General features: G+C 42.6%; 1 protein-coding gene across 3 annotated transcripts in view; it reads left to right on the forward strand.

The window, feature by feature from the left end:
- Window positions 1–26,956, forward strand: part of NET1 (neuroepithelial cell transforming 1) — a 68,804-nt gene that overhangs the window by 15,102 nt on the left and 26,746 nt on the right. For all 3 annotated transcript variants that reach the window (XM_039519718.1, XM_039519719.1, XM_039519720.1), the window contains one exon: window positions 23,218–23,284. In XM_039519718.1, the coding sequence (XP_039375652.1) occupies window positions 23,218–23,284 (67 nt within the window). The remainder of the gene's footprint in view (window positions 1–23,217; window positions 23,285–26,956) is intronic.

A 26,956-nucleotide genomic window follows, 5' to 3' on the forward strand; every position in this document is an offset into this window, starting at 1 on the left:
AAGTATGCTGCTGAGAGGGCTGCCTTGTATATTAGAGCAGCAGTTTCCCAATCCCTGACTCACTGGGGAAACTCGGGTAGTTGTGGCACCTTAGAGACTAACAAATTTATTTGGGCATAAGCTTTTGTGGGCTAAAACCCACTTCATTGAATGCATGCAGTGGAAAATACAGTAGGAAAATATATATACACAGAGAATATGAAAAAATGGGTGTTGCCATACCAATTATAACGAGACTAATCAATTAAGGTGGGCTATTATCAGCAGGAGGAAAAAAACCCGTTTGTAGTGATAATCAGGATGGCCCATTTCCAACCGTTGACAAGAAGGTGTGAGTAACAGTAGAGGAATTGATTAGTCTCGTTATAGTTGGTATGGCAACACCCATTTTTTCATGTTCTCTGGGTATATATATCTTCCTACTGTATTTTCCACTGCATGCATTCAGTGAATTGGGTTTTAGCCCACAAAAGCTTATGCCCAAATAAATTTGTTAGTCTCTAAGGTGCCACAACTACTCCTCATTCTTTTTGCTGCTACAGACTAACACAGCTACCACTCTGAAACCTGAGGTAGTTTTAGGATTTCAGAAAATGATCTAAACATAACCCCTTTCCCACGCACTAAAAATGTGTGTATAAAGAACATGTGCTGTTAGAGTACAGTATAGGGCATTTCAGAAAGTGACAAGTGTGATGTTCCTAAAAACTGAATGGAACTAGTTAAAACTATGCAACGGGGAAGACTGTCCCATGGAAACTAAATTAAGTTTATTCATGGACCACATCAGTAGAGCCCTGTGCAGATACAAAATTTGTATCCGCATCTGATCCGCAAAAATGGTCCGTGGATATCCGCAGATGCAGATATCCACAGATTTGCAGGGCTGTACACATCATAGAATCATAGAATATTAGGGTTGGAAGAGACCTCAGGAGGTCATCTAGTCCAACCCCCTGCTCAAAGCAGGACCAACACCAAATAAATCATCCCAGCCAAGGCTTTGTCAAGCCAGGCCTTAGAAACCTCTAAGGATGGAGATTCCACCACCTCCCTAGGTAACCCATTCCAGTCCTTCACCATCCTCCTAATATCCAACCTAGACCTCCCCCACTGCAACTTGAGACCATTGCTTCTTGTTCTGTCATCTGCCATCTCCTCCATCAATCCTTACGTGAAATGAAATGGTTTCATCTCTTTTCAGTGGGAAAAGGTCCACAGAATAAAAATCACTATTGCAGTTGTTGATGGTGGTGACAGTTTCAGTAAAGAAGACAAATCTTGAGTGCGCCTGGAGACTGATCTCTCCTTAGAGGTAGAAGAGACAGCTTGTAGAGATGTTGCCTTTTCCCTTTTTAACAAGTACCCCGTGGAGTATGGAAAATAGTTTCCCTTGGCATTAGTCAGAAACTTTAATTGAAAAGTTAGAAATACCAGTTAATTATCTTTGATGAACCAAAAGATGGCAAAGGTATAAAACAGCTGAAATCTCATCTCCCTCCAACTCCCTTCAATTTGCAGTTCTTGTTTTTCTTTTAGAAACTTGTTTTTCCTGTAACAGCTATAATCAGTTATGCAGAAACTTTTTAAAAGGCAAATACAGTATCCAAACATATTCTCAGTGCATTAGAACATCAGACAAAAGGTGCTTGTACTCAGGCACTGGTGGAACATCTAATGGAGCAAATTATGGACACAGCAGCCCGCTTCTGAGAGCCGGGTTGCTGAGTCTGTAATATTTTAACCTTAAGAACTGCTATCCAAAAGCCTTCAGTTGTTCTTAACTGTTGAAGTGGAGTGTAGGATGAGAGGCTGAGTTCTCAGGTAGTGGAGTTTTAAACCATTCAGGGCTTTAAAGATTGACATAAACAGATTGAATTGTACCTGAAAATGAACAACACTTGGGATCAAATATGGTTTCCTGAACTCTCAGCCACTTGCCCTTGCTCAAGAAGTTGGCAGTTGTATTTTGTACCAGTTGTAACTTCCTGGCTGACTTCAACTGCAACCTTAAATGGAACACTTTGCAGTAGTCTAGCCAAGAGGTAAGAGGCACAGATCATTAATTCAATGGCCAGAGTGGATGAAGTCTTCTAATTTAGTCATAGACGTGCACTGTGGGCCAATGCTACTACTTGAGAATCTAGTAGTCCAGAGTCTGGTGAAAAGAAGACATACAACCTAAAATGGACAGAGGCAGAGTCTGCCATCACGTAAACGCTTCCTACCACGAACAAGCATAATCTCCATTTTGTCTGGATTGAGTCACAAACAACTCACTTTTCTCCCAGACCCTTATCGTGGTCAGGCTGTGGGAAAGTATGGAGATTGTAGAATCTTGGTGAATGTACAGCTGAATATCATCTGCATTCTGATATTGCCATGCAATATATCTCAACCTTCCCTAACGGCTTGAGGTGCAAATTGAGCTGGAGGGGTGGGATCACAAATATGAGGACTCTTGGGATAGCAGCGTGGCTGTCCCTACCATATACACAATCTGTTCACAATGGATTTGGGTTTCTCTCTTTCCTCCCCCATCATTTCTGAACCCCTTGCTGGAACCTCAGAGAATGCCAACTTATTACTACTCTTAGTGCTATACCTCCTGCATTAGAGTAGTATCTGCCAGTCCCTGTCTCAACCATGAATGTGATGGGGCTGAAATGCCAAAATATCTGAATTGGGAGTTAAACATTTACAAAAACCAACCCTACTGAAAAGACATATGTTTGAATAAGTACACTCTGTGTTCTGTCATACTACATCTCTCTGATTATATTCGTAAACAGAAAACAATACAACTAAAACGGGAGGAGAGACTATTGGCATGACTAGACTATAGGGAATCTCAGAATATGCAATGTGGGTCTTTTTGTTAAGACTCACATTTTTAAAGTTTAGGAAAGGTGCTTGCTGTGAATTTGTAGCCACTGTATAAAGGAGGGAATGCAGTTAAATTTTCTTCCTCTGGGTGTCAGTATAAGATAGCGAAGTTGATATTTTAGGGTAGAGTTAAAAAAAAAAAAAGTAGAAAGTGTTTCGTTTCTCACATTTGCCTGTACTCTGAGCTCAGTATTTATATTAAAAATTCAGCAATTGGACGACATGTAGATTTCATTTTATTTTACTAATAAGGGGTAGTGTGTAACTAGTTTTTCCCAATGTAAAAACAAAAATAGGTTCTTGAACATAGTAGGGTGATATTTCCCTCCCCTCCTTGTATGATTATTCCTTTCAGGAGAGTCCTCTCTTCTGATCAGTCTCCTTTTAACCCACACAAGCTAAATCTGGTTAAAGGTGATTTGCAAAGGAAACCTGAAAATTGAGCCAAGCATAGAAATATATGCTAACCACCCTAGGCACTTTTGTGGGGGGAGGAATGTAGCCAGGCATGGGGTAATAATCATCACATAAGTCTAAACTTTAACATAAAAATAAAAGCTGTACATTCTGCTGGGTGGTACCAGGTTCGCTGCAGATACTCCAGAATGCATCATTCTGGTTGTGCCATTGAAGAGAGTACAAAACTCCACTATTGCATAATCCAGCGCATAAGGTTACAATCAAGTTGAATTGTTTTTGCAAACACGATAGTCTTCGTGGGTTTGTTTGTTTTTTATAATTATAACCACTTTTTGGTCAGTTAGGGCACTTGGTGCATGTTACTGTGTTTTCTCAGTTTACATCTGAGTGTCCCAAAATGTGAGATTTTCATAAAAACCTAAGTGACTTTCTGGGTATTGTGTTCCTGAGTCATTGAGTGGCCAGAGAGGTTGAAAATTGCCACCTTGAATTGAAAACCTCTCTGGCCACTCAGTAACAGATCTGAAGGTGGCAATTTTGCAACAGAAAGACTTCAAAAACAGACTCCAAGGAGAAACTGCTGAGCTTGAATTGATTTGCAAATTAGATACCATTAACTCTGGCTTGAATAGAGACTGGGAATGGCTGAGTCATTACACTACTTGAATCTATTTCCTTATGATAACTATCCTTAACCTCTTGTCAACTGTCTGTAATTGACCATCTTGATTATCACTACAAAAGCTATTTTCCTGCTGATAATAGGTCATTTTAATTAATTAGCCTCTTAGAGCTGGTATGGCATCTTCTCTGTGTATGTATATGTGTGTGTATATGTATATATGTGTGTGTGTGTGTATATATATATATACTGTTATTATATGTTCCATTCTATGCATCCGATGAAGTGGGCTGTAGCCCACGAAAGCTTATGCTCAAACAAATTTGTTAGTCTCTAAGGTGCCACAAGTACTCCTGTTCTTTTTATGTATTTTATGATCACACAATACTGCAAAATGTGTTCTGTTCCTGTACTATATTTGGGAGTACTAAAAACTGCATTTGTCCAAAACTGTAGCTTTATTAGAGAGCCAGGCTGGGTGAAGTAATATCGTTTATTGGTTCAACGTCTGTTGGTGAAAGAGACCAGCTTTTGAGCTGCACAGAGCTTTATGTATGTAGTATTTTGTATTATTATTTAAGCTTTGACCTAATTTGTAGTGCATTTCCAGTACAACTTGTAAAAGAACCTCCGTGCAGTGCTCTTCCCTCAGTTTATTCAGATTTTGTCTTTAACTTGATTACTGCATATAAATGTATGTACAGCATACTGTATATTGCATTTTGTATGATCATGCATCATCAGACTCTATTGTAATACTAATGCATATGCACTAGGGGGCAGAGTTGAGGTTGCTCTGGGCCCTAGGTGCATTTTCATCCCTGTAGATAACCGTTTGTGATACCGTTTATATTAGAAGACACAGTGAAATCCTTTTGTACTAACGCACCAGAAATGTTCTCTCAAGCTTGAATAACCACTAGAAGAACAAAGCAAGATGAATTTTTCAAAAGGGCTTTCTGTGCTCACAGCTAGTGGAATCTTTCTTCTTGTTTCCCTAAGCCAGGTTCTTTTATTAATGGAGTGGTGGTGCTTCTTGCAACCCTAAAAACACCCCAAAAACAACTCCACACTTTTTATTCAAAATAATTGAAAATACCTGTGAAGCTTTGATTACATGAAATACCTACTCTGTGATTCTACTGGAATGTCAATTTCCAAATCTCACTATTACTTCTGTAACACTTATAAAACTCTTACCTATCTCGCCTTTAAAAATTGGACGTCAAATCCTACTGAGGAAAATAGAAAGGAACATAACGTTGGCAAGTTAAGTGCAAGAGTATAATTAGGCAGGCAAAAAAAAATGTGAAGAGCAACTAGCAAAAGACACAAACTAACAGCAATAAATAAATAAATACACCAGAGCAGGAAGCCTGTCAAACCATCTGTGGGGCCACTGGATGATTAAGGTGCTAAAGGACCATCAAGGAAGACTAGGCTGGACTACGCCATTGCATAGAAGCTAAATGAATTCTTTGCAGGGTGTTCGCTGCAGAGGCTATGAGGGAGATTCCCATACTAGTGCCTTTCTTTTCAGGTGACACATGTAGGGAACTGTTGCAGATCAAGGTGTCAGTAGAGGACATTTTGGAACAATTTGATAAAGTAAACAGTTATAAGTATTCACCCAAGAGTTCTGGAGAAACTCAAATGTGAAATTGCAGAATTACTAACTGTGGAAATGTACCTTATCTCAAATAAGGCTCTATACCATGACTGGAGGGTAGCTAATGTAACACTGATTTTTAAAAGAGGCTCCAGAGGCAATCCTGTTAATTACAGGCCGGTAAGATTAACTTCAGTATCAGGCAAGCTTGTTGAAATTATAGTAAGGAACAGAATTATCAGATATATAGATGAACACAATATGTTCGGAAGAGTCAATGTGGCTTTTGTAAAGGGAAATCATGCCCCACCAGTCTATTAGAATTATTTGAGAGGGTCAACAAACATATGGACAAGGCTGTTCCCAGTGGATATAGTTAGTGTACTTGGACTTTCAGAAAGCCTTTGCCAAGGTGTTGGAATTATTATTTATGCAGAATATTATCATGACATTAATTTAACCATAAATTCCTTTATTAACTCCAAAGGCCAAATTGTATTTATACAATCGCTTTAAACATGCCTAAAAAGCCTAAATAATAAGCAATTCATGTGGATTATAAACTAGGCCGGACATGGCGGGGGAGAGTACATTACAACCATCCTCAACCACTGAGCAGAGGATGGTTGTAAACATGCCTAAAAAGCCTAAATAATAAGCAATTTACTACATCCAAACAGTAACAAAACATTTATTAGCATTTGATCAAGATACTTGCAAACAGGCTAAATCCACCAGGGGTGCTTAGACCCATATTAGTCAGCTCCAGTGTGGTCAGGCAGGTATTAGCAATGAACCCTTTAAGCATTTACTTCTTTATATCCTTTAATAAACAAGTGATGTCATTGCCAGTTACTATCTTCAGCTAAAAAACAATTTGAGACAGTTCACTCTTATTTCCAGTCTGAATCCAGATAAGATTTATAACCTCCTTTCTCCCCAGGCCTTTCTTCCCTATCTCTTCCCCTCCTTACTGACCAACTGTTTTTCCTTTGCACCTGGATTCACATAGGCCCTATTCTTTGAAATAACCCTGTGGGTGTGGGATGATCCATGCTGGCTCTTTTTAAGGCAGATTCTCTTATTTAAAAACATCTGCAGTCACCCCTATCAGTCAGAGGCTTCTTTTTAGAAATGCCCCTTATTTCATTAGTCATTCTTTGAACCAGACATCCTCCCTACTTCATTCCTTCTGGCCTTATAATTCTTTCTTTTCAAGGCCTTTCTTTACAACACACATTTCTTTAATCAAACTTAAGCCAACTTCACTTATCTAATTCTGGGCAAGAAAATGGCAGATGAAATTCAGTGTTGATAAATGCAAATTTATGCGTGTTGGAAAACATAATCCCCAACTATACATACAAAATGACAGGGTCTAAATTAGCTATTACCCCACTCAAGAAAGAGATCTTGGAGTCACTGTGGATAGTTCTCTGAAAACATCTGCTCAATGTGCAGTGGCTGTCAAAAAAAGCTAACAATGTTAGGAACCATTAAGAAAGGGATAGTTAATAAGACAATGCCACTATATAAATCCATGGTTCTCCCACACCTTGAATACTGTGTGCAGTTCTGGTTGCCCCATCTCAAAAAAGATATATTAGAATTGTATAAAGTACAGAGAAGGGCAACAAAAATGATCCATACCCTTAATCATATGAGGAGAAATTAAAAAGACTGGGACTGTTCAGCTTGGAAAAGAGAATACTGAGAGGTGATATGATAGAAGTGTATGTGACGGTGTGGAGAAAGTGAATAAGGAAGTGTTATTTACCACTTCACATAACTCAAGAACTCGGGGTCACCCAATGAAATTAATAGGTAGCAAATACAGAACAAACATGAGGAAGCACTTCTTCACACAATGAACAGTCAACCTGTAGAACTTGTTGCCAGGGGACATTGTGAAGGTCAAAAGTATAACTGGTTTCAAAAAAGAATTAGATAAGTTCTTGAAATATAGATCCATTAATGGCTATTAGCCAAGATAGTCAGGGACAACAGCCCCATGCTCTGGGTGTCTCTAAACCTCCGACTGCTAGAAGCTGGGACTTGACAATGGGATGGATCACTACATAAATTGCCCTCTTCTGTTCAGTCCCTCTGAAGCATCTGGTGGCCACTGTCAGAGAAGACAGGAGATTGGGCTAGATGGACCATTAGTCTGACTCAGTATGGCAATTCTTATAATCTCTCCAGACACCTAAAACTCTTGTCCAATCCCTCCTCATTTCCCATCATGATTACTGTAGCCACCTCTTCTCTAGCCTTCCAAACAGCCATGTTGTCCTCTTTTTCTACAAAATGATCTTGGCAGCTGTCTCTTACTTGCTCATTGTCCCAGTCTCTGAATGCTTCCACTGACTCCCCACTTTATCTTACATAGTTCAAGATCCTTGTCCTAAACTTTCAGCCCCTTCACTACTCTGCTTCTTCCTATTTTTGTTGTTTGTAAAATCTTCATTATGATCAGGTGTAGCAATGACAACCGAGAGTGCCCACGCCAACTTTGGGACTGGAATAGTAGATGAATGGAGTGAGTGTTGAGGAGAACGAAACCCCTAGGCATGTACAAGGAGGAAGGCTATTTTGGGAGTGAAGGGCAGCATGAAGACACAGTCACAAGTGAAATGAGGGGACTCCAATCTTGTCTAAGCACAAAAGTTGCATCAGTTGCACAAAAATCTGTCTTAAACCAGTTGAATAAAAACAGTGCAAACCCTGCATGTGGACACACACAGGATTGCTACTGGCTTAATGATCTGTCAACAGTGACTATCTGGCAGCATCAGTTGTTTAATTGTTGACATGCAGAACTGCCTAGAAAACCAGCAGTGAGAGGAGGGTGCCTGCTTACCTTGCATTTGGTAAGAAAATAATTTGAAAGGGGCTGCCCTAATAGAAAGTAAACATAATACAATAGAAATAATTTAAATCGTAAGGCCAAGGTACATCTTTAATTCATCAGATTTTTAAAATGTGAGGTCACTGAGTGCTGCCATGCCACCCACGCTCTAAAGTCTGTGTTTATCTTCACATTTTTTTCTTACATTGTATAGACATTATGCTTAACAGCCCCACCCAGCAGTAGTTTTCTGCCCAACCTCCAAACCTCAGGCATGTATTCTCCTTGGCCTTCCATAGTATCTTCTGATTTTCGGTCTCCCCACTTTCCCCCTGCTCTGTTTAGTTTATGGGCCCCTAATATTTTTCTACTATGCTTTCCTTAATCCACCTGCTCAAATGAAATCCCAGTTCTTCTGTGCACAAGTCTCATTCTCTCTAGCCTCCAAAGCAATCTGGATGTTCTTTTTCCAGCCTCTCACAGGATCAGAAGGTGAATTTTTCTTTCCCAGCAGGATGAGGAGGAGGGCTGGCGCTGCACAGCAGCAACCTGTGTGCCTCCTAATTAAGAAGGGATGATGACATGACCCTTCCCCTCCCCCTCCAGCTGAATGCCATTGTGTACACAGAATCAATGACCAATCAGTGCAAATAAATATTATCTGGATTGCTTTAGATCTAAGCAATTTTTTGTTTGTTTTTATACTGTGTTCTTGCTATCATTCCATAACAAAGGGTAATGAGGGTTGTCTAAATACAAAAGTTATTCCATTTTAACTATACCGGTACAGTTAAAGCTGTGCAACCTCCCTAGTATGGACGCAGTTATACTGGTTTACAGGTGCCTTATATTGGTATAGTTTATTCCTGTACAACAAAGGGAATACGCTAGACTGTATAAGATACCTTACATCCGTTTAACTGCATTCACACTGGGGTTGTACTAGTAACTTTTTTTTTATACTCATACCACTAACAGAAATAGTTATACCAGTGCAAAATCTGTGTAGAGCAGGCCTTAAATAAGAGAGATTCTGCACCAACCAATGTTAAAAGTGTATCTTTTGGCAACTGGTCTCTTGTGATGGCTTCTAATGTTTTTTTGGATCAAAATTTGTTCCCACAAGAACTCAAAATAGCTATCTAGCGTTGAATCTAAACATTTGCAGCTGGCATAGCACTTGGGAGTGGAAATCTTGCTCTCATGCGTACGTGGCACATTGAATTATTTGGTCCTTGTTACTCTCCCATGAGAGCATTCAATATAGGTATTTGAGGCTTAATTGGAGAAAGTGATATTAAAGTACAACTAATGTCGGCTAGTTCTGGAATATGCTTTTTGCCCTCTGACTGGAAACTTTCTACTAGTTTGAAGTTCATTTGAAACACTGAATGAGTTTTATGCTACAAACTTTTGTTGATGCAAATTATGTTGGCACCCAGCCGTCAAAGTTTGTATTTTGATTGTGCACACTTGGCTGTTTGCATTGGTGCTGTGCATACTCACCAGGAATGCTTGTGTCAATACAAAGTGCAGTGCGCCACTGGTTGATATCCCAGTGTGCCATACTTTGCTGTCTGGCATGATGCCTTTTGGAAACTTTTTGCAATTCTTAGGGGTAGAAATTAGTTGTCCAGGGATCTCTGGAAGCTAGGGGTCAAGTTCCCAGAATGTAACTTTTTCCATTCCATAATGCCATCCATATTCCATAATTGTCATGCCTTTTTAAAAAAATCCTACAAACCCATGTGGTACTTTTGTGAGAGATGGCAGGCAGAGAGAAATATGATGCCCACAGAATTCTACATTAGTCTCACAAATGTAAATACAGTATGCATAATCCTCCGGTATTTGCATAGCTGCAGGAAGAACTGCAACAATGGGGGATGTGACAATTTCTTTGAGGACAGATTGTTAAGAGATATGGTGGAAAATCAACTCAGGGTTGATGGTGGCATTTGCGGAGCAGCTGCAGATGATGGGCGCATGTCATAATGCAAGTTTGGGACAACGAGCAGTGGCTGCAGAACTTTTGGGTGCAAAAGGCCACCACATTCATTGATCTATGTGCCGAGCTTGCTCTAGCCCTCCAGCTCAGAGACACCAGAATGAAAGATGAGATGAGATTGCACTCTGGAAGCCTGTCATGCCAGATTGCTACTGGTCAGTGGGAAATCATTTTGGAGTTAGAAAATCCGCAGTGGGGGCTGGTGTCATGCAAGTGTATAGGGCCATTAACAGTCCTGCGTAGCTGGAAATGACTCTCGCCAATGTGCAAGATGTTCTGGATGGATTTTCAGCAGTGGGTTCCATTGCGGCTGCAGATGGCACGGACATCCTTATTTTGGAATCAGCCCACCTTGCCACAGAGTACATCAACAGAAGGGGCTACATAGCTATGATTATGCAAGCGCTGGTGGATCACAGGGGATGTTTCACTGGGTATGTGTTCACTACCCGCCGGATCGGCGGCCAGCGATCGATCCAGTGGGGGTTGATTTATTGTGTCTAGTCTAGACGCGATAAATCGACCCCCGAGCGCTCTCCTGTCAATTCCTGTACTCCAGCTCAGCGAGAGCGAGGGAGCATCAGCAGTTGACTCACCGCAGTGAAGACACCATGGTAAGTCGATCTAAGTACGTCGACTTCAGCTACATTATTCATGTAGCTGAAGCTGCGTAACTTAGATCGATCCCCCTGCCCCGAGTGTAGACCAGGTCACTGATATCAGTGTGGGCTGCTCAGAGAAGGTATGTGACGCTCACATCTTTAAGAACACAGGACTGTTCTGAGAGTTGCAAGCAGGGACATTCTTTCCTGACTGGCAGATAACCATTGCCAATATTGAAACACCAATAGTCATTCTAGAGGACGTAGCCTACTCCTTGCCCCTCTGGCTCAGGAAGGCATATATTGGCCACCTCGGCAGCACCAAAGAAGGATACAACTCTTGGCTCAGCAGGTGCAGAATGACTGTTGAAAGTGCTTTTGGTAGATTGAAGGGATGCTGGTATTGATTACTCACTACACTGGATTTCAGTGAGAAATATATCCTAATGGTTATAGCTGCATGTTGTGTACTGCATAATATCTGTGAGGCAAAGGGGGAAAAGCTGCTGCCAGGGTGGACTTTTCAAAGGCAGCAAATAACTGCTCCACCTCCACCCTGGGAGCAGCTTTTCCCTCTTTGTTAACTTGCGGGTGGGCTCGGTGTCATCTTTAAATGCAAACATTGTAAGGAAAAATGCATGCACACATTTACCCAAGATTCCTCCTTCTTCATCGTACTCATCCATGCTTGGCTGGCAGGACTGGCTAGACTGTGGTGGAGTCTCTAACCTAAGTTCCCTGTAAGTTGCACAGCCGCGCAGCAGCCTATTTAGCGCCGTGCAGATGCTTAGGGAGCCCGGCCAGGGAAGGGGCGCCCCTCTCCCAGCTGCAACTTAGCCCGGCCCCCAGCCTGCATTCTCTGTCTACGCCAAAGGCAGAAAAGTGGATCCAGAGTAGATATGATTTAATGGGTGTGGGGGGGCAGTTAATGTTGGAGTGAGGGTCATTTTTAGCCACTATCTCATGTTATAACAATGTTTATGCACTGTGTACAAACCTGATTGACAGTCTGGTCTGGTGCACAAAAGGCTGCTTGATTTAGGAGCTGAGTGCATGTAAAACCACCTCCGTTAGGAGCAACACTTGTCAGAAATTATCCTGCAACAGAGAAGAGTGCATGTGTTAGGGCTGACAAATGAAATATTCTGTCATCAGCCGTGCTTCTACTCCCCACCGGTCCGCCCCCTGTTGTCTAATCCCCACCACCAATTAAGCATTAAAAAGCAAGAGGAAACTACTGCACAAATAACTTCGTTACACATCCAACATGCCTGGCACATAGTTAAACACTCAAGTCCAGAAATGCCAGGTATACATGGAATCTTAATTCTTCTTCCATATGCATCATACACGTATATTCGCATACTATTTCTCAATTATAAAACAATATCTACAGCTTGAGAACTGGAGCTCTCCTCCTATAGATCTTTACTCACCTCTCTCCTTGAAGACCTAAAGAGGATATCCAGGAGCAAAGATCTGCTATTGCTCATCTTCCAAGATACGTATGGACTGAGGCAAGGTCTAATACACAGCCAAGGAAATGACTGGGCCCTGGCATGGGATGCCACCAATGTGTAGAAGATGTTCAGTGCTGATGACCTGAGGAGTCACTATGTCAAACACGCTGGCTTATGCCCCTGCTTTGAGGGGAAGGAAAAGGTGCTCCTTTTTCTGTAGACAGCAGCTCCCTTTCCCATGCTGAGGGGAAGAAAAGGAGAAGACCCTCTTGAAGCTCCAGATGGGTTTTAGTGGTGTCTCTCTGGTTGCTGGTCTGGTAAGACCTGGAATTCACAGGTTACCCATGGCATCTATGCAGCCTCTGTTTCTGTACAACCATAGACTCTCTAGAATGTTTGTCTCAGAAAATGAAGAAGAAAATCTGAGCTCTCCTGCCAGAGAAGAAGTGGGAGATTTGCTCCTTTGGTTTTGAAGGAGCTCCAGAACACTATCCTTACAACCCATTCACTCTTCAAATACATTTTTCCAAGAGCAGAGTGCGCTACAAAACATGCCGGATGAGGTGCTGCAACAACTGTAAGCCAAAGAAACCGCCCTTGTGTACCAAACGCAGTAGGTCACTCACAGCTTTGGAGCAATCAGAATAGTTTAAGGGATTTGGGGGAGGGGGGTGGATTGCTGAAACTGCTACTGGAAATTCATCATCATCTTTTTCCTTTGTAGAGCGGCTAGAAGCCATATCCTAGCAACAATTGTTACGGAGTATAGCATTTACTAAATCTTGGCTTGGAATAGATAGCCCATTGGGAAGGGAGCCTGAAGGGAAACTGGAAGGAAGATCCTTGTACCATAGCGGAAGTCTACAGTGAAAAGATATAAGAGAATCTAAGGGCTTGTCTTCATTATGGGCTAAATCGGTGCCGCTGCGATCAATGCAGCAGCGTCAATTTAGCAGGTCTGTTGAAGATGTGATAAGTCATGGAAGACAGTCTCCCACCGACATAGCAAGGTGTAGACACTACTGTAAATTGATCTAAGCTATATCGACTTCAATCATGTAACGTAACTAGCGTAACTTAAATGGACTTACCTCATTAGCGTAGACAAGGCCTTAGTGATGAAATTATGGTCGGTGTATGGGGATTGCCATATTTATTGGGAAAAGATGGCTAAGTCACAGCTATGTAGAGGTCAACTTTGCAATTATCCAAGGATACCAGTGTCTGGTTAAAAGAACAGGAGTACTTGTGACACCTTAGAGACTAACAAAGACCTTATCTGCTGATATGGTCAACAGTGATAGCTAACCTCTTCAGACAAGTGGCCATAATGTTCCACTGAAACAAAAAAGCAAATTTTAAAAGAGAAAACCACAGTTCCCTCTCAGCCTACACCCTCTTTGTGGGTTAGACATGCTCAAGGAGGTTAAGGAAGCTTCCTTAAGAAACAGAATTTGTTCCAATATAGATGAACAATGTAATGGCTATTTCAGGGTGTCTGAAAAGTACAAGAAGTTCTGAGATCAGCAGTAGCAGCACAGGGTCCTATCCAAGTAGGAGTTGGATGTAGGTTTTTTTTTATGTTCTCTGTATAACCACATCACCCAGCAGACATTTTTTTCATGGCTTTGCTATTTCAAAGCTCAGGCTACTACTAGAATTACTAATTGCACTAGAGTTGCTAACGGAAAGTTGGGGAGTAGCTGTACCAAAACGAATTGCCAGAAAGTAGAGCATCGTTTTGGGCTTTCTATATAATCAAGGCAAAGTGTCCCTAGTACTTCTTTGTGCTACTATAAATGGTATCATTTATGACAGGGAATGAATTTTCTCAATGTAGAATTTACCAGTGCAATTTCCCTATGAGCAGATCTTCCACCTCCCTTTTTTCTCTCCAGGATTTCAAGTGCTTCTGTCAACTAGTTCTCCTAAGGTAACGTTTTATTTTTCTAAGTGTCGTCTTAGATATGGGAAGCAGGGGCAAGTGCTGCCCCAAGAAGCTTAGTCTCCATTTTTACACTGCTTAGCACGTGGGGGTTCCTGATTGGGGCCGCTGGTTACTGCTGAAATAGACATTTTTTAAATGGTGGGAAATCAAAAGGGGCTCTTTTTGTTAGATTTTAAATTAAGGTTCAAAGGCATAAGTATAAAGTCTTTTCTTGTGCCTTTTGAGATCTCAAATGAAATGTCATTCACTAGGATAATCTATCTGTTTCAAAATGCTTGTATTCCTGTAATATACATCATCAAATAGCATTTAACTGATGTGAATGGTTTGTATTTAAAACTAAGAGCAAGCTGCAGTGAAAACAAAAAAGGTTTGGAGCGAGAGGGGAAGGAAATAAAGAATTGCTGCCCAGTCTAAAGAATTTATTTTGGACCTTTAGTTGGACTTAAGGTTAAGGGAACTGCCAGATCAAAGTGTTTCTGCAGTTTCCTGGATAAGCCATGAAATATAAGGACAAAGAATGGGTGCAGACTGACTAAATGATGCTGACTAAGTGGTACAGACTTAAAGTAAAAAAAAAATAAAACCCGGAGGAAGAAAGCTACATTAAATATGAGTTGGAAAGAAGTTGCATTAGCCAGGATAGGTACAGGCTCCCCTGTGCTATATACTTAAGGTTGGAAGGATTTGATTTTTATCGCTTAAGGTCAATATCACCATACACATCCAAACAAACAAAAATATTTCCATCAATAATAGAAATTTACAGATTGACAAAGAAAAATGCTGCTTGACAGCTTATTAGATATTGTCATTAAATAATTATTGTCTTACATGCCCATAATTTCCTGTAACTGTGAACATTTAAATTGATAATCAGAAAAAATACATCAATATTATCTGTCAAAATTGTTGTTGTTTTTTTAAGTTGAATTCTGCCAAGGCTATACATACTGTAGTCCAACAAATCCAAATCCAAGATGGGATGCCCATCTTGTACACCTTTTGGATTTTTACATATGCTATTCTGGTCAAACAGGATTAAAGGCACGGAGACCTGACACTCACACCATTCTATACACAGTCTTTTTTGCCCCACCCTGCCCCCAACAAGACTTGAAACAATGAAACAAAGACGACTTTCTTTTCAGACAGCCAGAAAATCAGTATAAACATGCATAAGTAACCATTATGAAAATAGTTTGACCGAAACATTTGGTTTTCTAAGATCCTCCTAGATGATTACAGAAACTATACAGCAGATGTACCCATCTGTAATGTCCATGTAGCTGGCAGGCTTACAGAAATGGCTGCATGTTGCTGAGCACTATTCTTTACCCCTTTTGTACTGGAATTTTGAAGGACATCACCTCACTTAGTTCTGAGATGAGATCGTTGGCCTAGATCGGGTGGCCAACCTGTGGCTCTGGAGCCACATGTGTCTCTTCAGAAGTTAATATGCGACTCCTTGTATAGGCACCAACTCCGGGGCTGGAGCTACAGGCGCCAACATTCCAATGTGCCGGGGGCTGCTCACTGCTCAACCCCTGGCTCTGCCACAGGCCCTGCCCCCACTCCGCCCCTTCCTGCCCCCTCCCCTGAGCCTGCCGTGCCCTCACTCCTCCCCCCTCCCGCCAGAGCCTCCTGCACGCCACAAAACAGCTGATCGGGAGGGAGGGGGAGGTGCTGATAGGCAAGACTGCTGGTAGGTGGGAGATGCTGGGAGTGGGGCTGGGGGGAGCTGCTGGGGGGCTGCTGACATATTACTGTGGCTCTTTGGCAATGTACATTGGTAAATTCTGGCTCTGTCTCAGGCTCAGGTTGGCCACCCCGGCCTAGATAGTTTCTGCTGTTGTCTGGGCTCAAATTCTGAGGGCAAATTCTGTGTTCTCATAGCTCCTGTTGCTTTCAGTAGAAGCCACTTGTGTGTATCAGAAGGTCCTAATGTTTACTCCAGGAAGACACTGAACAATGACAGTACTTCCTTAGACATGTAATCTGTTACTCTTGATTGTTTCACATTAGAACCAATCTACTAGGCTTTTTTATCTTTAGTGATATGTAAATTGCCCAAACTTCCCCCAGGAGGGTTTATGGGGGCCACTTGTCTCCTCTCTGCTATGTTGCCAAACCTAGTTTGGTCCCTTTTACCTGCTTAAATATGGGTGTCTGATTTTGTGAGTCCTTTGCAGATTACCTTTCAGGTACAATGCTAAAGCCCCATTTTTCCTTTTTGGATTGCATTTTGGCAATTAAGCTGCATGTACCTTTGGCATGGAGATCAGGACTTTTGTAGGCAATGCAATTTTTAATACAGAATGATGTTTTTAAGCACTGTGGAAAAGGTAAGCATGGCAAGACTGATGGAATTATTTTTGGCTGGTTTTGGTAAGCACCTAATTTCCTTAAGCAGAGACAGCACACCGAAGCAGATTTCTCTATACTTTTGGGGCAGTCTCAGTATCCTTTCTCTAGTTTGGAGAGCTTTGCCTCCAAAGTATAGTTGCAGCTCTTACATCTGGAAAATGTTCACCTTGTTCAACTTGTTCACCTAACCTCCCCTGTTCTCCCTCCAAAGTTAATCTGAACCAAGGGGAAAAACGTTTTTTTAAAACAAAATGCTCCCTGCTACAGCCTACTAGTGGTCACTTCCCACTGTTCTTACAAGCCCCTTCAAGCCTCTCAGTTAACTTGGAGAAAACACCTGGTGCATGTTACTTGTATGCCTGTCTTTCCTCAAGCTGTATCCCCTCAGTCTATCCTGAAGGGAGGGATACTGGGAAGAACAATACAAGATAATTATCTATTAAGAGGAGTCTCCTTTCAGGAATCAGAATGACTAACTAACCACAGGTACTAGTCATTCACTTCTGGGTTTCTTAGGGGGAGGGGTTACTTTTTTGCAACACCAAGTTGTTCAGGAGAATTGGTCTCTAAGAGTCTGTCTGCACTGCTGCTGGAAGTGAGGTGGCCAGGATCCGGGCAGTGTGAGTGCCACTGAAAATGAGCTTGCATGCCGCCTTCGGCACCCCGTCCATAGGTTGACTACCCCTGGCCTAGGCAGATGAATTTGGCTCCATATGGCTTTGGATGCCTTACGCCGCAGCTGTACAGCTGCAGGAGGAGGAGAAGCAGATAGATGAAATCAAGCAGTTACTTCTGCAGGGCATTTATCTGGAGCAGCTTTACTCAGTGGATTGCCCTTTGGGCTCAGTTGACTAGCACTGGCAGGTGGGACAAGACAATGCTGCAGAACTGGGATGACCAGCAGTGATGGCAGAGCTACAGAATGACAAAAGCCACTTTCCCTAGAAATCTGCAGAGTTCACCTTTGAGCTGCAGCAATAGGATGAGAGGTCTCCTCAGCATGGAGAAGCATGTGGTTATCGCTATCTGGAAGCTTGCCACATCCCATTGCTATCGGTCAGTAGCTAACCAGTTGGCTGTTGGTAGATCAACCACTGGGGCTATTGTCATGGACTTTTGTAAGGCTCTGAGAAGGGTGGTGCTGTGCCATGTCATAAAGCTTAATGCACAGGAGGTTATTGATGACTTTGCACAGATGCGCTTCCCACACTGTATGGGGCTATTGATGGGACTCATGCCTATTCTTTGCTCCCTATACCAACCCAAAGACTTCATCAACAGGGAGGGGTATTTTTGCCAGGTACTGCAAGGCCTGGTTGATCACCATAGAAAGTTCACTGTTATTAACATGGGGTGATCTGGAAAGGTCCATGGTGCCAGGGTCTTTAATAACTCAGGCCTGTTTTCTGGAATGACCAATGGAATTTTTGCACACCCCACCCCCGCAGACTCTGTGGACATTAATGGATCAGTGGGAGCAGGAGGTGGTGAGGCTTTCTGAACATTATGGATGGGTGCTGGATGGAGGTGGCCTGTGATATAGATACATAGATATACATCACAGGCCACCTCCATCCAGATATATAGATATATAGATTAGATTAGATATACACCTCTACCTCGATATAACACTGTCCTTGGGAGCCAAAAAATCTTACTGCGTTATAGGTGAAACCGCGTTATATCGAACTTGCTTTGATCCACCGGAGTGCGCAGCCCCGTCCCCCCGGAGCGCTGCTTTACCCCGTTATAGCCGAATTTGTGTTATATCAGGGTAGAGGTAGATAGATAGATAGGTAGGAGGTCAGTCCCTTCTGGCCTTAAACTCCGACAGCCAGAGAGGGTGCCTCTGAGAAATTCCCCAAAAGGTCAGGGAAACAGGGTCAGTAATGCATTTTTTTTCTCCTACTTTGAGGCCAGGGTGCAGTTGTGGCTAATGAAGGTGGTATAATCAAGGCAATGACTGAAATGTGCATTGATTTTATTTGGAGTTGATGATATGGGGGTAGGGTTAAGCTGTACCTCCGTGAAACTCTTCAGCAGAGTTGTATCAAAATATATAGTGTTAACAAATGTAGTGCCCCCTCTCCATCTGGTTGCCTTCTTTAATGCCAATCTGCTTACAGGTTTTGATGGACAGGCCTACAGCCCAAAGGACTCACAAGTGGGAAGAGGTGGTAAGTCCCTCCACAGGTTTAATACACACCAGGTTATAAAATCCCTGGCTTGAGGACACAGTTCAGGGAGTAGGGGGTCCCCAAAACAATTTCCCTGACTGACTAACTAAAAGATGGTGCACTCACAAACTCCATGAATGATCCTCAGGTTCAGAGCTGACTCCGGACTCCTCGGTCACTGCAGAGGGGCTGATCTCTGCTGGCAGGGATCCTCTTCAGGCAGGAGTCAGGCTGCTTCTGGTTCCAGGATTTCCCCTCACCACAAAGGGGTGCAGGGCTCAAGGTGCAGATTACACAACTGTACTAAAATCCAAACTGTCGTCTCCTAGCCCAGCGTCCAGACACACTCCCAGCAGGCAGCAGCCCTGGACTCGCAGCCAGAGCAGAGCTGACCGTGTGGCGACTGGTCTCACCTAGGGAGCTGGAGAGCTAGCTCAGCCTGGCTGGGGAAGCTTCCCAGCAAAACTCTACAAACTGGGAGTCCTCAGTGGAGAAGGAAAAGCCCAGCTGAGGGATCTTGCTTTTAGGTCCCTAGAGGCCAGTTCTCAGGGGAACCCTGCATGCAGGCCTGGGACTCACCAGCTCCCCACACAGCCAGTCCTGCCCTGGCCCTGGCCCTGGCTGGCTCCAGACGGACTTAAAAATGGCTTCTCCCCTTTCCTGAACTCCCTGGGAAGGGCCCCTCACTCCCTATTGGTTGCTGGGCAGATTCTGAGTCTGCTTTGGCTCCCCGCTTCCTACCAGGGACCTTGTGCCTCTCGTTGAGCTGCCAGCAGACAGAGCCCCAGGAATCTAGGTAATCTCCTTCAGGGTTACACAAACAGGGGAAAAAATTACACTACTTTAAGATTTTTGCTTGTTTTTGTTTTTTGTTTAGTTTTTTAAATTCAAGACCAATGGAACTGTGACATGGCCAAGAGACGGTGTGCTCACAAATTCTGTAGGTGATGCGTTTCAAGGTGTTCTTCATCTCCAGAATGGTTGATTGTTGTGGGAAAGACCAGTAATTAGGATGGTTGAAATGGTGGTTCCAATGTGATGTGTCTTTCATAATTTGCAGGACAACACAAGGCTGGGGTGCAGTGCTTGACCTTTGTAACAAAGATGCTCCATCACAGCTGTTTGCCTCTGCGTCATGTCTTTTTCCAGGGCCATGTGCTCCATTTCAGTCCTGTGAATGCTGCAGGAAACCGTCGCTCCACATGTCTGTCTTTGTGGCCCTCTGTTGGGATGCTGTCGCTATTTCCTCAAAAATATCCTCTCTTGTCTTCCCCACCCCGCTACTGGAAATTTGTCAGTCTCTCAGGAGTGATAGCTCTCCTTTACGCATAGGCCATGGCACTGTAGGTGCTCAGGGAAATCGGTATGTGTAATAGATTGGGTTAAACATTTCACTCCAGTGAACTGGAATTTTCTGATGAAACTATGTTTTGTCCAACATTTTCAAACTAGCTCTAGTCACAAGCTCACAAAGAAAACACAGCACAGTAAAATCTTCCGTATTAGCTGATTCAACTGGCTATGTCAGAAAGAGGGAGCGACCCATTGTTTTGGACTGGTAGTTTAAGATGCAGAAACTAACTTTGGGCAAAAGTGCCTCTTAATACGATGTCCAGAATAAACTAAATGTTGCTGGAAATGTTAGTCGAATCCACCAGACAGTGAAATTTGGAACACAATTTGTTGGGTCAGCACAGTGCTAGTACTGTAGAAAGACTTAGATCAGGGATCTCAAATTCAGATCACCACGGGGGCCACATGAGGACTAGTACATTGGCCCGAGGGCCGCTTTACTGACACCTTTTCATATAAAGGTACAAAAGCCCGCTGCCCCTGCCCCCACCCCCACTCCACCCCTTCCATGAGGCCCCGTCTCTTCCCACCCCTTGCCCGCCCCATAACAAACCCTTCCCCAAAGTCCCCACTCCAACTCTGCCCCCTCCCTTCCCCTATTCCAACCCCTTCCCCAAATCTCCGCCCCTGCCCCTCCTCTTCTCTGACTCCTCCCCTAAGAGCGAGGTTCCCCGCTCATTCCCTCTCCCTCCTCAGCTGTTTGGCGGCAGAAAGTGCCTGGAGATAGGCAGAGGAGCAGGGACTCGGCGCGTTGGGGGGCTAAGAGGGGCGACGGGTGAGGGGAGCTTGGTGGGCCGCAGCAAATAACTCCACTGCGTGTTTGAGACCCCTGACTTAGATGGATACAGTGGTGGTGTGGCCATATCGGTCACAGGATATTTTTATTTAACATTATTCTGAAAATATTGCTTTTTGACAGATTTGCTTTGTTAATAAGGATGACTTATTGTAAGAGCAAGCCTCAGTTCAAGTTTATGCAAAAGCTGATAGCCTCATTTGCAAGATGCAGAGGACCTGCAGCTTCCATTGATTTCATCTCCACTGAGATTGGAAAATGAGGCCAGATGTTTTTACTTCTCTATGTCAGGATTGGTGTGGGATGTTTAGTTTCCTAAACTTGTATAGTTAGGAAAGTTATCACTTAGTATAGCTGATTGGTTCAGATTTTGACCTGTTTAGTCATGCTGACTCATATTGTTTCATTGTGCTCCCCTGTCTATAGCCATCTGTTGTTTCTCATCTTTTACTTTGAGAGTAACCTCCTTGGGGCAAGAACCGTATTTGTTCTGTTTTTATACAGCACCTATCACAATGGGGACCTGGTCCTTGAGGAAGGCTCGTGGGCACTATGGTAATCTAATTAATAATAAATAGATGGCAAATGAGGGTGAGGTTTGAGGTTCAAGAAGTGCTCCTCTTGCCCCAGACAAAACGTCTGTGTGGACAATTGCTCATAAGGAATGGAGTATTCACCCACTGGCTCTGTGGCCTGTAATCCTTTAATCCAGAAGCCCATCAGAAGAGAAGTCTGAGACCTTGTATATGGTACAGGTTACTTCAGTATAATTGATGTCGCTCGGGGTGTGAATAATCCACACTCCTGAGCGATGTAAGTTATACCAACCTAAGCACCGTTGTAGACAGAGCTATGTCAGCTGGAGAGACATAGCTACTGCTTCTCTTAGATCATCTCCATCACAATCGCTGCTGGGTGCAACTGATCCACAGTAAATGCTGTAATGTAGGTGTAGCTTGAGGCTCATGGTTTTCTTCATACAGGAGATTTTAGGGGATTTGGCACCTGAGTCGGATTCTCAAAGTCCTGGCAGGGTCTTCTATGATTAAGTTAAGAAGTAGCAACCTTCTGATCTGTCAGGCAACAATCAAAGTTGTTTGTGCATTCTCTCAAATCGTAGCCTCTCTTCAGGTTACAGTTATACCTCTGAGGCCTGGTCTACACTAGGGAGCAGAGTCAATGTAAAATATGCAACTACAGCCACAGGAATAGCATAGCTGAAGTCGATGTATCTTATTTTGACTTACCTCCCGTCCTCATGGCGCGGGATCGATGGCCACGGCTCCCCGTGTCGACTCCGCTACCGCCACTCGCCCTAGTGGAGTTCTGGAGTCAACAGGAGCGCATTCGGGGATCGATATATCGCGTCTAGATGAGACGCGATATATCGATCCCCGATAAATCGATCGCTACCGCTGATCCAGCGGGTAGTGTAGACATACCCTGAGGGAGAATTCAGAAACAGAAGACTGAATCTCAGATGGTATCCTCCTGGTATTGATTATTTTTTTAGCATGGTCTACCCCAGGGGTCAGCAACCTTTCAGATGTGGTGTGCCGAGTCTTCGTTTATTCACTTTAATGTAAGGTTTCGCGTGCCAATAATACATGTTAACCTTTTTAGAAGGTCTCTTTCTATAAGTCTATAATATATAACTAAATTATTGTTGTATGTAAAGTAAATAAGGTTTCAGAATGTTTAAGAAGCTTCATTTAAAATTAAATTAAAATGCAGAGCCCCCTGGACTGGTGGCCAGGACCCAGGCAGTGTGAGTGCCACTGAAAATCAGCTCACGTGCCGCCTTCGGCACCCGTGCCATAGGTTGCCTACCCCTGGTCTACCCCCTTGGGATGGTTCTGTTCCAGGCCAGGTTCCATCCATTGGAATGATGTACTTCATGTTGGACTTTGGCTATTGTAAGTTGATTACCTTGAGCTGAAAAAATCCACAGGAAATGCATTTTGTCACAGAGGTTACAAGTATTTAGAGTATCAGAGGGGTAGCATTTGACAGGGTTAGCGTGGGATGTTGTTACACCACAGGATTTTAAAACAACTAAAAAGGGAAAGGGGGAATGAATTGTAGCTACTTTATTTACCTTTATACATTCTCAACTCACAGATATCCTCTGCGACGAGGCAGCTCTTTCACATTTCTAACTCCTGGGCCCCAGTGGGACTTCACTCTGGTGAGTAAAGCATGCACTGTATTTGTATGTCAAAAGCTAGTAAATAAATAAGGTTCCTTCTTCCTGGACAAGGAAGAAAGAAACATACTGTTCTCTTTCTGGTTAGGCAAATACGAACACTTCCTCACTGAGGCATTCTGAGACTCTTGAGTAGCTAGTGAATCTTACATAATAGAGCTGATCTTCCTTATTGTCCTTAACTTGATTGTATGCTTGTGGCTCTCTGAGTGTCAAGATGGTACCTGCCCTTGTTTTTATTTAGGCTACAGCTTTTGCTCACTTAGCAGGGTAAAAGTGACTGAGCTGGTACTCGAAACAGGATTTAGAATAGGACTACAGAAGTAACATTTTGTAATACTGAAAAGCTGTAGCTTATTTATGGGTATAATAACTGAAGCCTCCATAAGCCTTACTGTGGTAATGCTTGTCCTATATTCTCCCTATTGCCATCTTTGGCTTGCTTTTACTTTGGTCACTCTTCAGGGCATGGGCATTGAAGTGTCATGTATGTTTATGAGGTTGTGTGAATAATAATGTAGTGTTGTAGGGGAAATAAAATGCTGACTTTAAAAAAAAACTTTCTAAGGTTTTATCTGATGGTTACAGATTAACTTAATATTCGTTTTTGAATTGCAATGACTAGCCCTACATATTATATCCTCTCAAATGATCCTGCTCCAGGGTCACAAATTGAAAGCATCTGAAGCAATGAACTTATTTATCCCTTTTTTCTATGTATGTTTTTTTCTGCTTTTCATTTTGGCTGTTTGTATTCTAATGTTTTATTCTCTAACTCTAAATTAGAGTTAGTGTTACTAGATTGCATACCCTACCAATGTAAACTGCAAAAATCAAGGAGACTGGTGTTGAATGAGTTAACTTTTTATCTGCACTCTGCCATCAGTTCCCACTATCAGTCTCAATTACCTGCTCTTAATCTCAGTGCACACAGTTTCTCCTTCATCCTGAAGAGCCAATGGGCACCCTAGAACTTCAGCTCTGCTCTAGAGGCAGCTTCTCTTTCTGGCAAGCCGCTTGTGACTTGCTAGAGACAAGTTCTGGATGGATCTGAGGAAATATTTCAGACTGGGACTTTTCTCCACAGAATTATCAACTGTAAGGAGGGTTCGTGGATAATGGAGGATGAATCCGAGTCCTGTTGCCCACAAGTCCCCACCCTTGCTGCAGAGTCTAGGGCCACATCTACAGTTGGAAGGCTTTGCCAGTATAGTTATACCAGCATACTGTATCCGCAAAGTACATCTAGTGTGGATGCAGCTCTACCCGCAAAACTAATTTTGTCACTAGAGCTTATTCCAGCCAAGGCCCCTCCTTCCCCAAGTGAAATAAGCTATGCTGGTGTAATTGCATCTACACAAGGGTATTTTACTGGCATTCCTATATTGGTCACCACATGACACCTCATCGCACCCCTGAGTGACAGTTATGCTGATGAAGTTTATAGTATAGACCTGGCCTAGTTCTCTGGTTCCAGTGGGCAACAGAGCCTCCTAACTCAAACTCCTCCCGTACTTCCATGCCTGCATTAGCCCTCCTCTTTCAAACCTTCCAATGCCTGTACACAATCAGTGCCCAGGGGTCTGTGGGTAAGTCCCATTGAAAGTTGGGTTGAACCTTGACACTGATGTGAGACCTGCTCATTGGAAACCTTCGCATGTTCTCGTGTTTGAAACCAATACTGACCATATTGTTTGTAGAGAGGCAAGGTGGGTGAGGTAAAAGATAAAAGATGTTATCTCACCCACCTTGTCTGTGTCATATCCTGGGACCAACAGGGCTACGACAACACTGCTAACAACGTATTGTTTTTGTTACAAGAGACATTTGTCTGAAAACAAGGTCTTTGATCTTTGGGAAGTAAGTTTCGGTCCTGATGCACATTCCTCACCTGAAGTTCTATTCCTCTTGTAGGACTCCCAGGTTGACAATAAGCAGCAGAAAGGATCTTTATTCTTTAGGTATTTGCCAGCTATTTTCATGCAAGTGATCCTGGTAATACAGAATGAGTGGGGGGAAATGGGATGACTAGAATTGTTTGCAGAGTTTTGTTTGCTTTTCTATGACATATTACTGGATCTTTACATTCCACCCCTAAGGGTTATTTAATGCTAATACTAATGGCATTCTTTTGTGTTTGTCTTTATGCTGTTTTGCTTACTTGTTTTGGAAAGACTTTTCCCTCAAAGAGTTTCATTTAAAAAATGTTCATGCTTTTTTCATTACCTCTGTGGTAGCCTGAATAATACTTCCTGACTTTTTTACAGTCTAATACCTTTCATAGAAATATATTTTCCACATGACCTGAGTTTCTCAAGAGGGTTTACATATCATGTCTTTGATTGTGACTATTGCTAGCCAGACACATAATGTCATAAAACAGTATTTATCATGGTTTTCCTTCTGCTATGCTGGTTAAGCCTTCTGGTTTGAGCAGTTTGAACAGGTGGGTTTTTTGGAATCTGTTTCTGTCCTGGTGCCATGTCAGAATGATACAGCTGGCTCTGTTTTGAAACTATGTTGGGCAGGGGGAATGGTGAACTGGGCAATGCAGTACTTATTTCCCAAGTCTAGCCAGTTTAAAAACAAAACCTTGGCTTTGCTTCAGAGCCCGGGGTTGGGTCCAGAGCTGTGTGTTGAAGACATTAATATACTTGACTTGCATAAAGGGAGGGGGGAATCTTGAAAGCAAAAAGATGTGGTGTCTTAAAGTCTTGTATTGTTGCAAGTTCTAGTCAAAAATCTATTTTGAATTTTTTATTGAACTTAACGTAAAAAACAAATACGAACCTGCACACATTATCAAGCCAGCCAAAAATCTCTTCTGAAATAATGGCATTGAGTTCCGTATAAGCCTCACAAATGAAATGCTGTACATATATATTTTATAAGAAGCTTTTCCTCAATCAGCAAGTGGACCTCAGTCACCCTGCTGAAAAGTTTGTGTATTGTCTTTTAGAACTAAAATATTCAGACAGAATAAAATGACTGAAAACCGTGGAAACTCTAACTTCTGTTTGGTGCTCTGGTTTAAACTGCTGAGGAAGGAAAATACTAATGGGAGCTAATGGATTTCTGTACTTTTGTAATTAATATTTAAACATAAATTTGTCTAATATGTACTGGTAAGAAGACTTATTGGGGTGGGAAAGAGTTGCCCAGTGGTATAAATGAAAACATTGTAAAATAAAGCGTGGGGTTCTTGAAATCCAGAAGGGGAACTAGAAGATACCCTTATACCCCAAGTTGTACTCTCACCAACATTGCTGGGATTTTCAAGGCCGCCTTAGGCTCCTCTGAGGAGCCCATCCATGCGGTTGGGGGTACATCTTGGGGAATAATGGTATCGTCTAAGTCCCCTTCAGGGTTCTAGAATCCCAACTCCCATTGACTTTCAGTGGGAGCTGGCACCTAACTCCTTTAGACCCCTTTCAAAATCCCAGCTTTGTTGTTAACTGCTGAGCTTGGAAACCATAAAAAGTATCTCATTTCATTAAGTAAATACCTGAATCCATTCAGAGTGCTAACTGCCACGTGAATGCACTTCAGTCTCCATTGCTTTAGAGTTTCCTTGTTGTCTTTTGGTTCTTTCTTCACAGTCATAATTATGGGGAGCATAAAGGAACAAGTAAACTTATAAGTGTATGATTTGTG

The sequence above is a fragment of the Mauremys reevesii genome, linkage group 1 (genome assembly GCF_016161935.1).
Source record: "Mauremys reevesii isolate NIE-2019 linkage group 1, ASM1616193v1, whole genome shotgun sequence".
In the NCBI taxonomy this organism is placed as follows: Eukaryota; Metazoa; Chordata; order Testudines; family Geoemydidae; genus Mauremys; species Mauremys reevesii.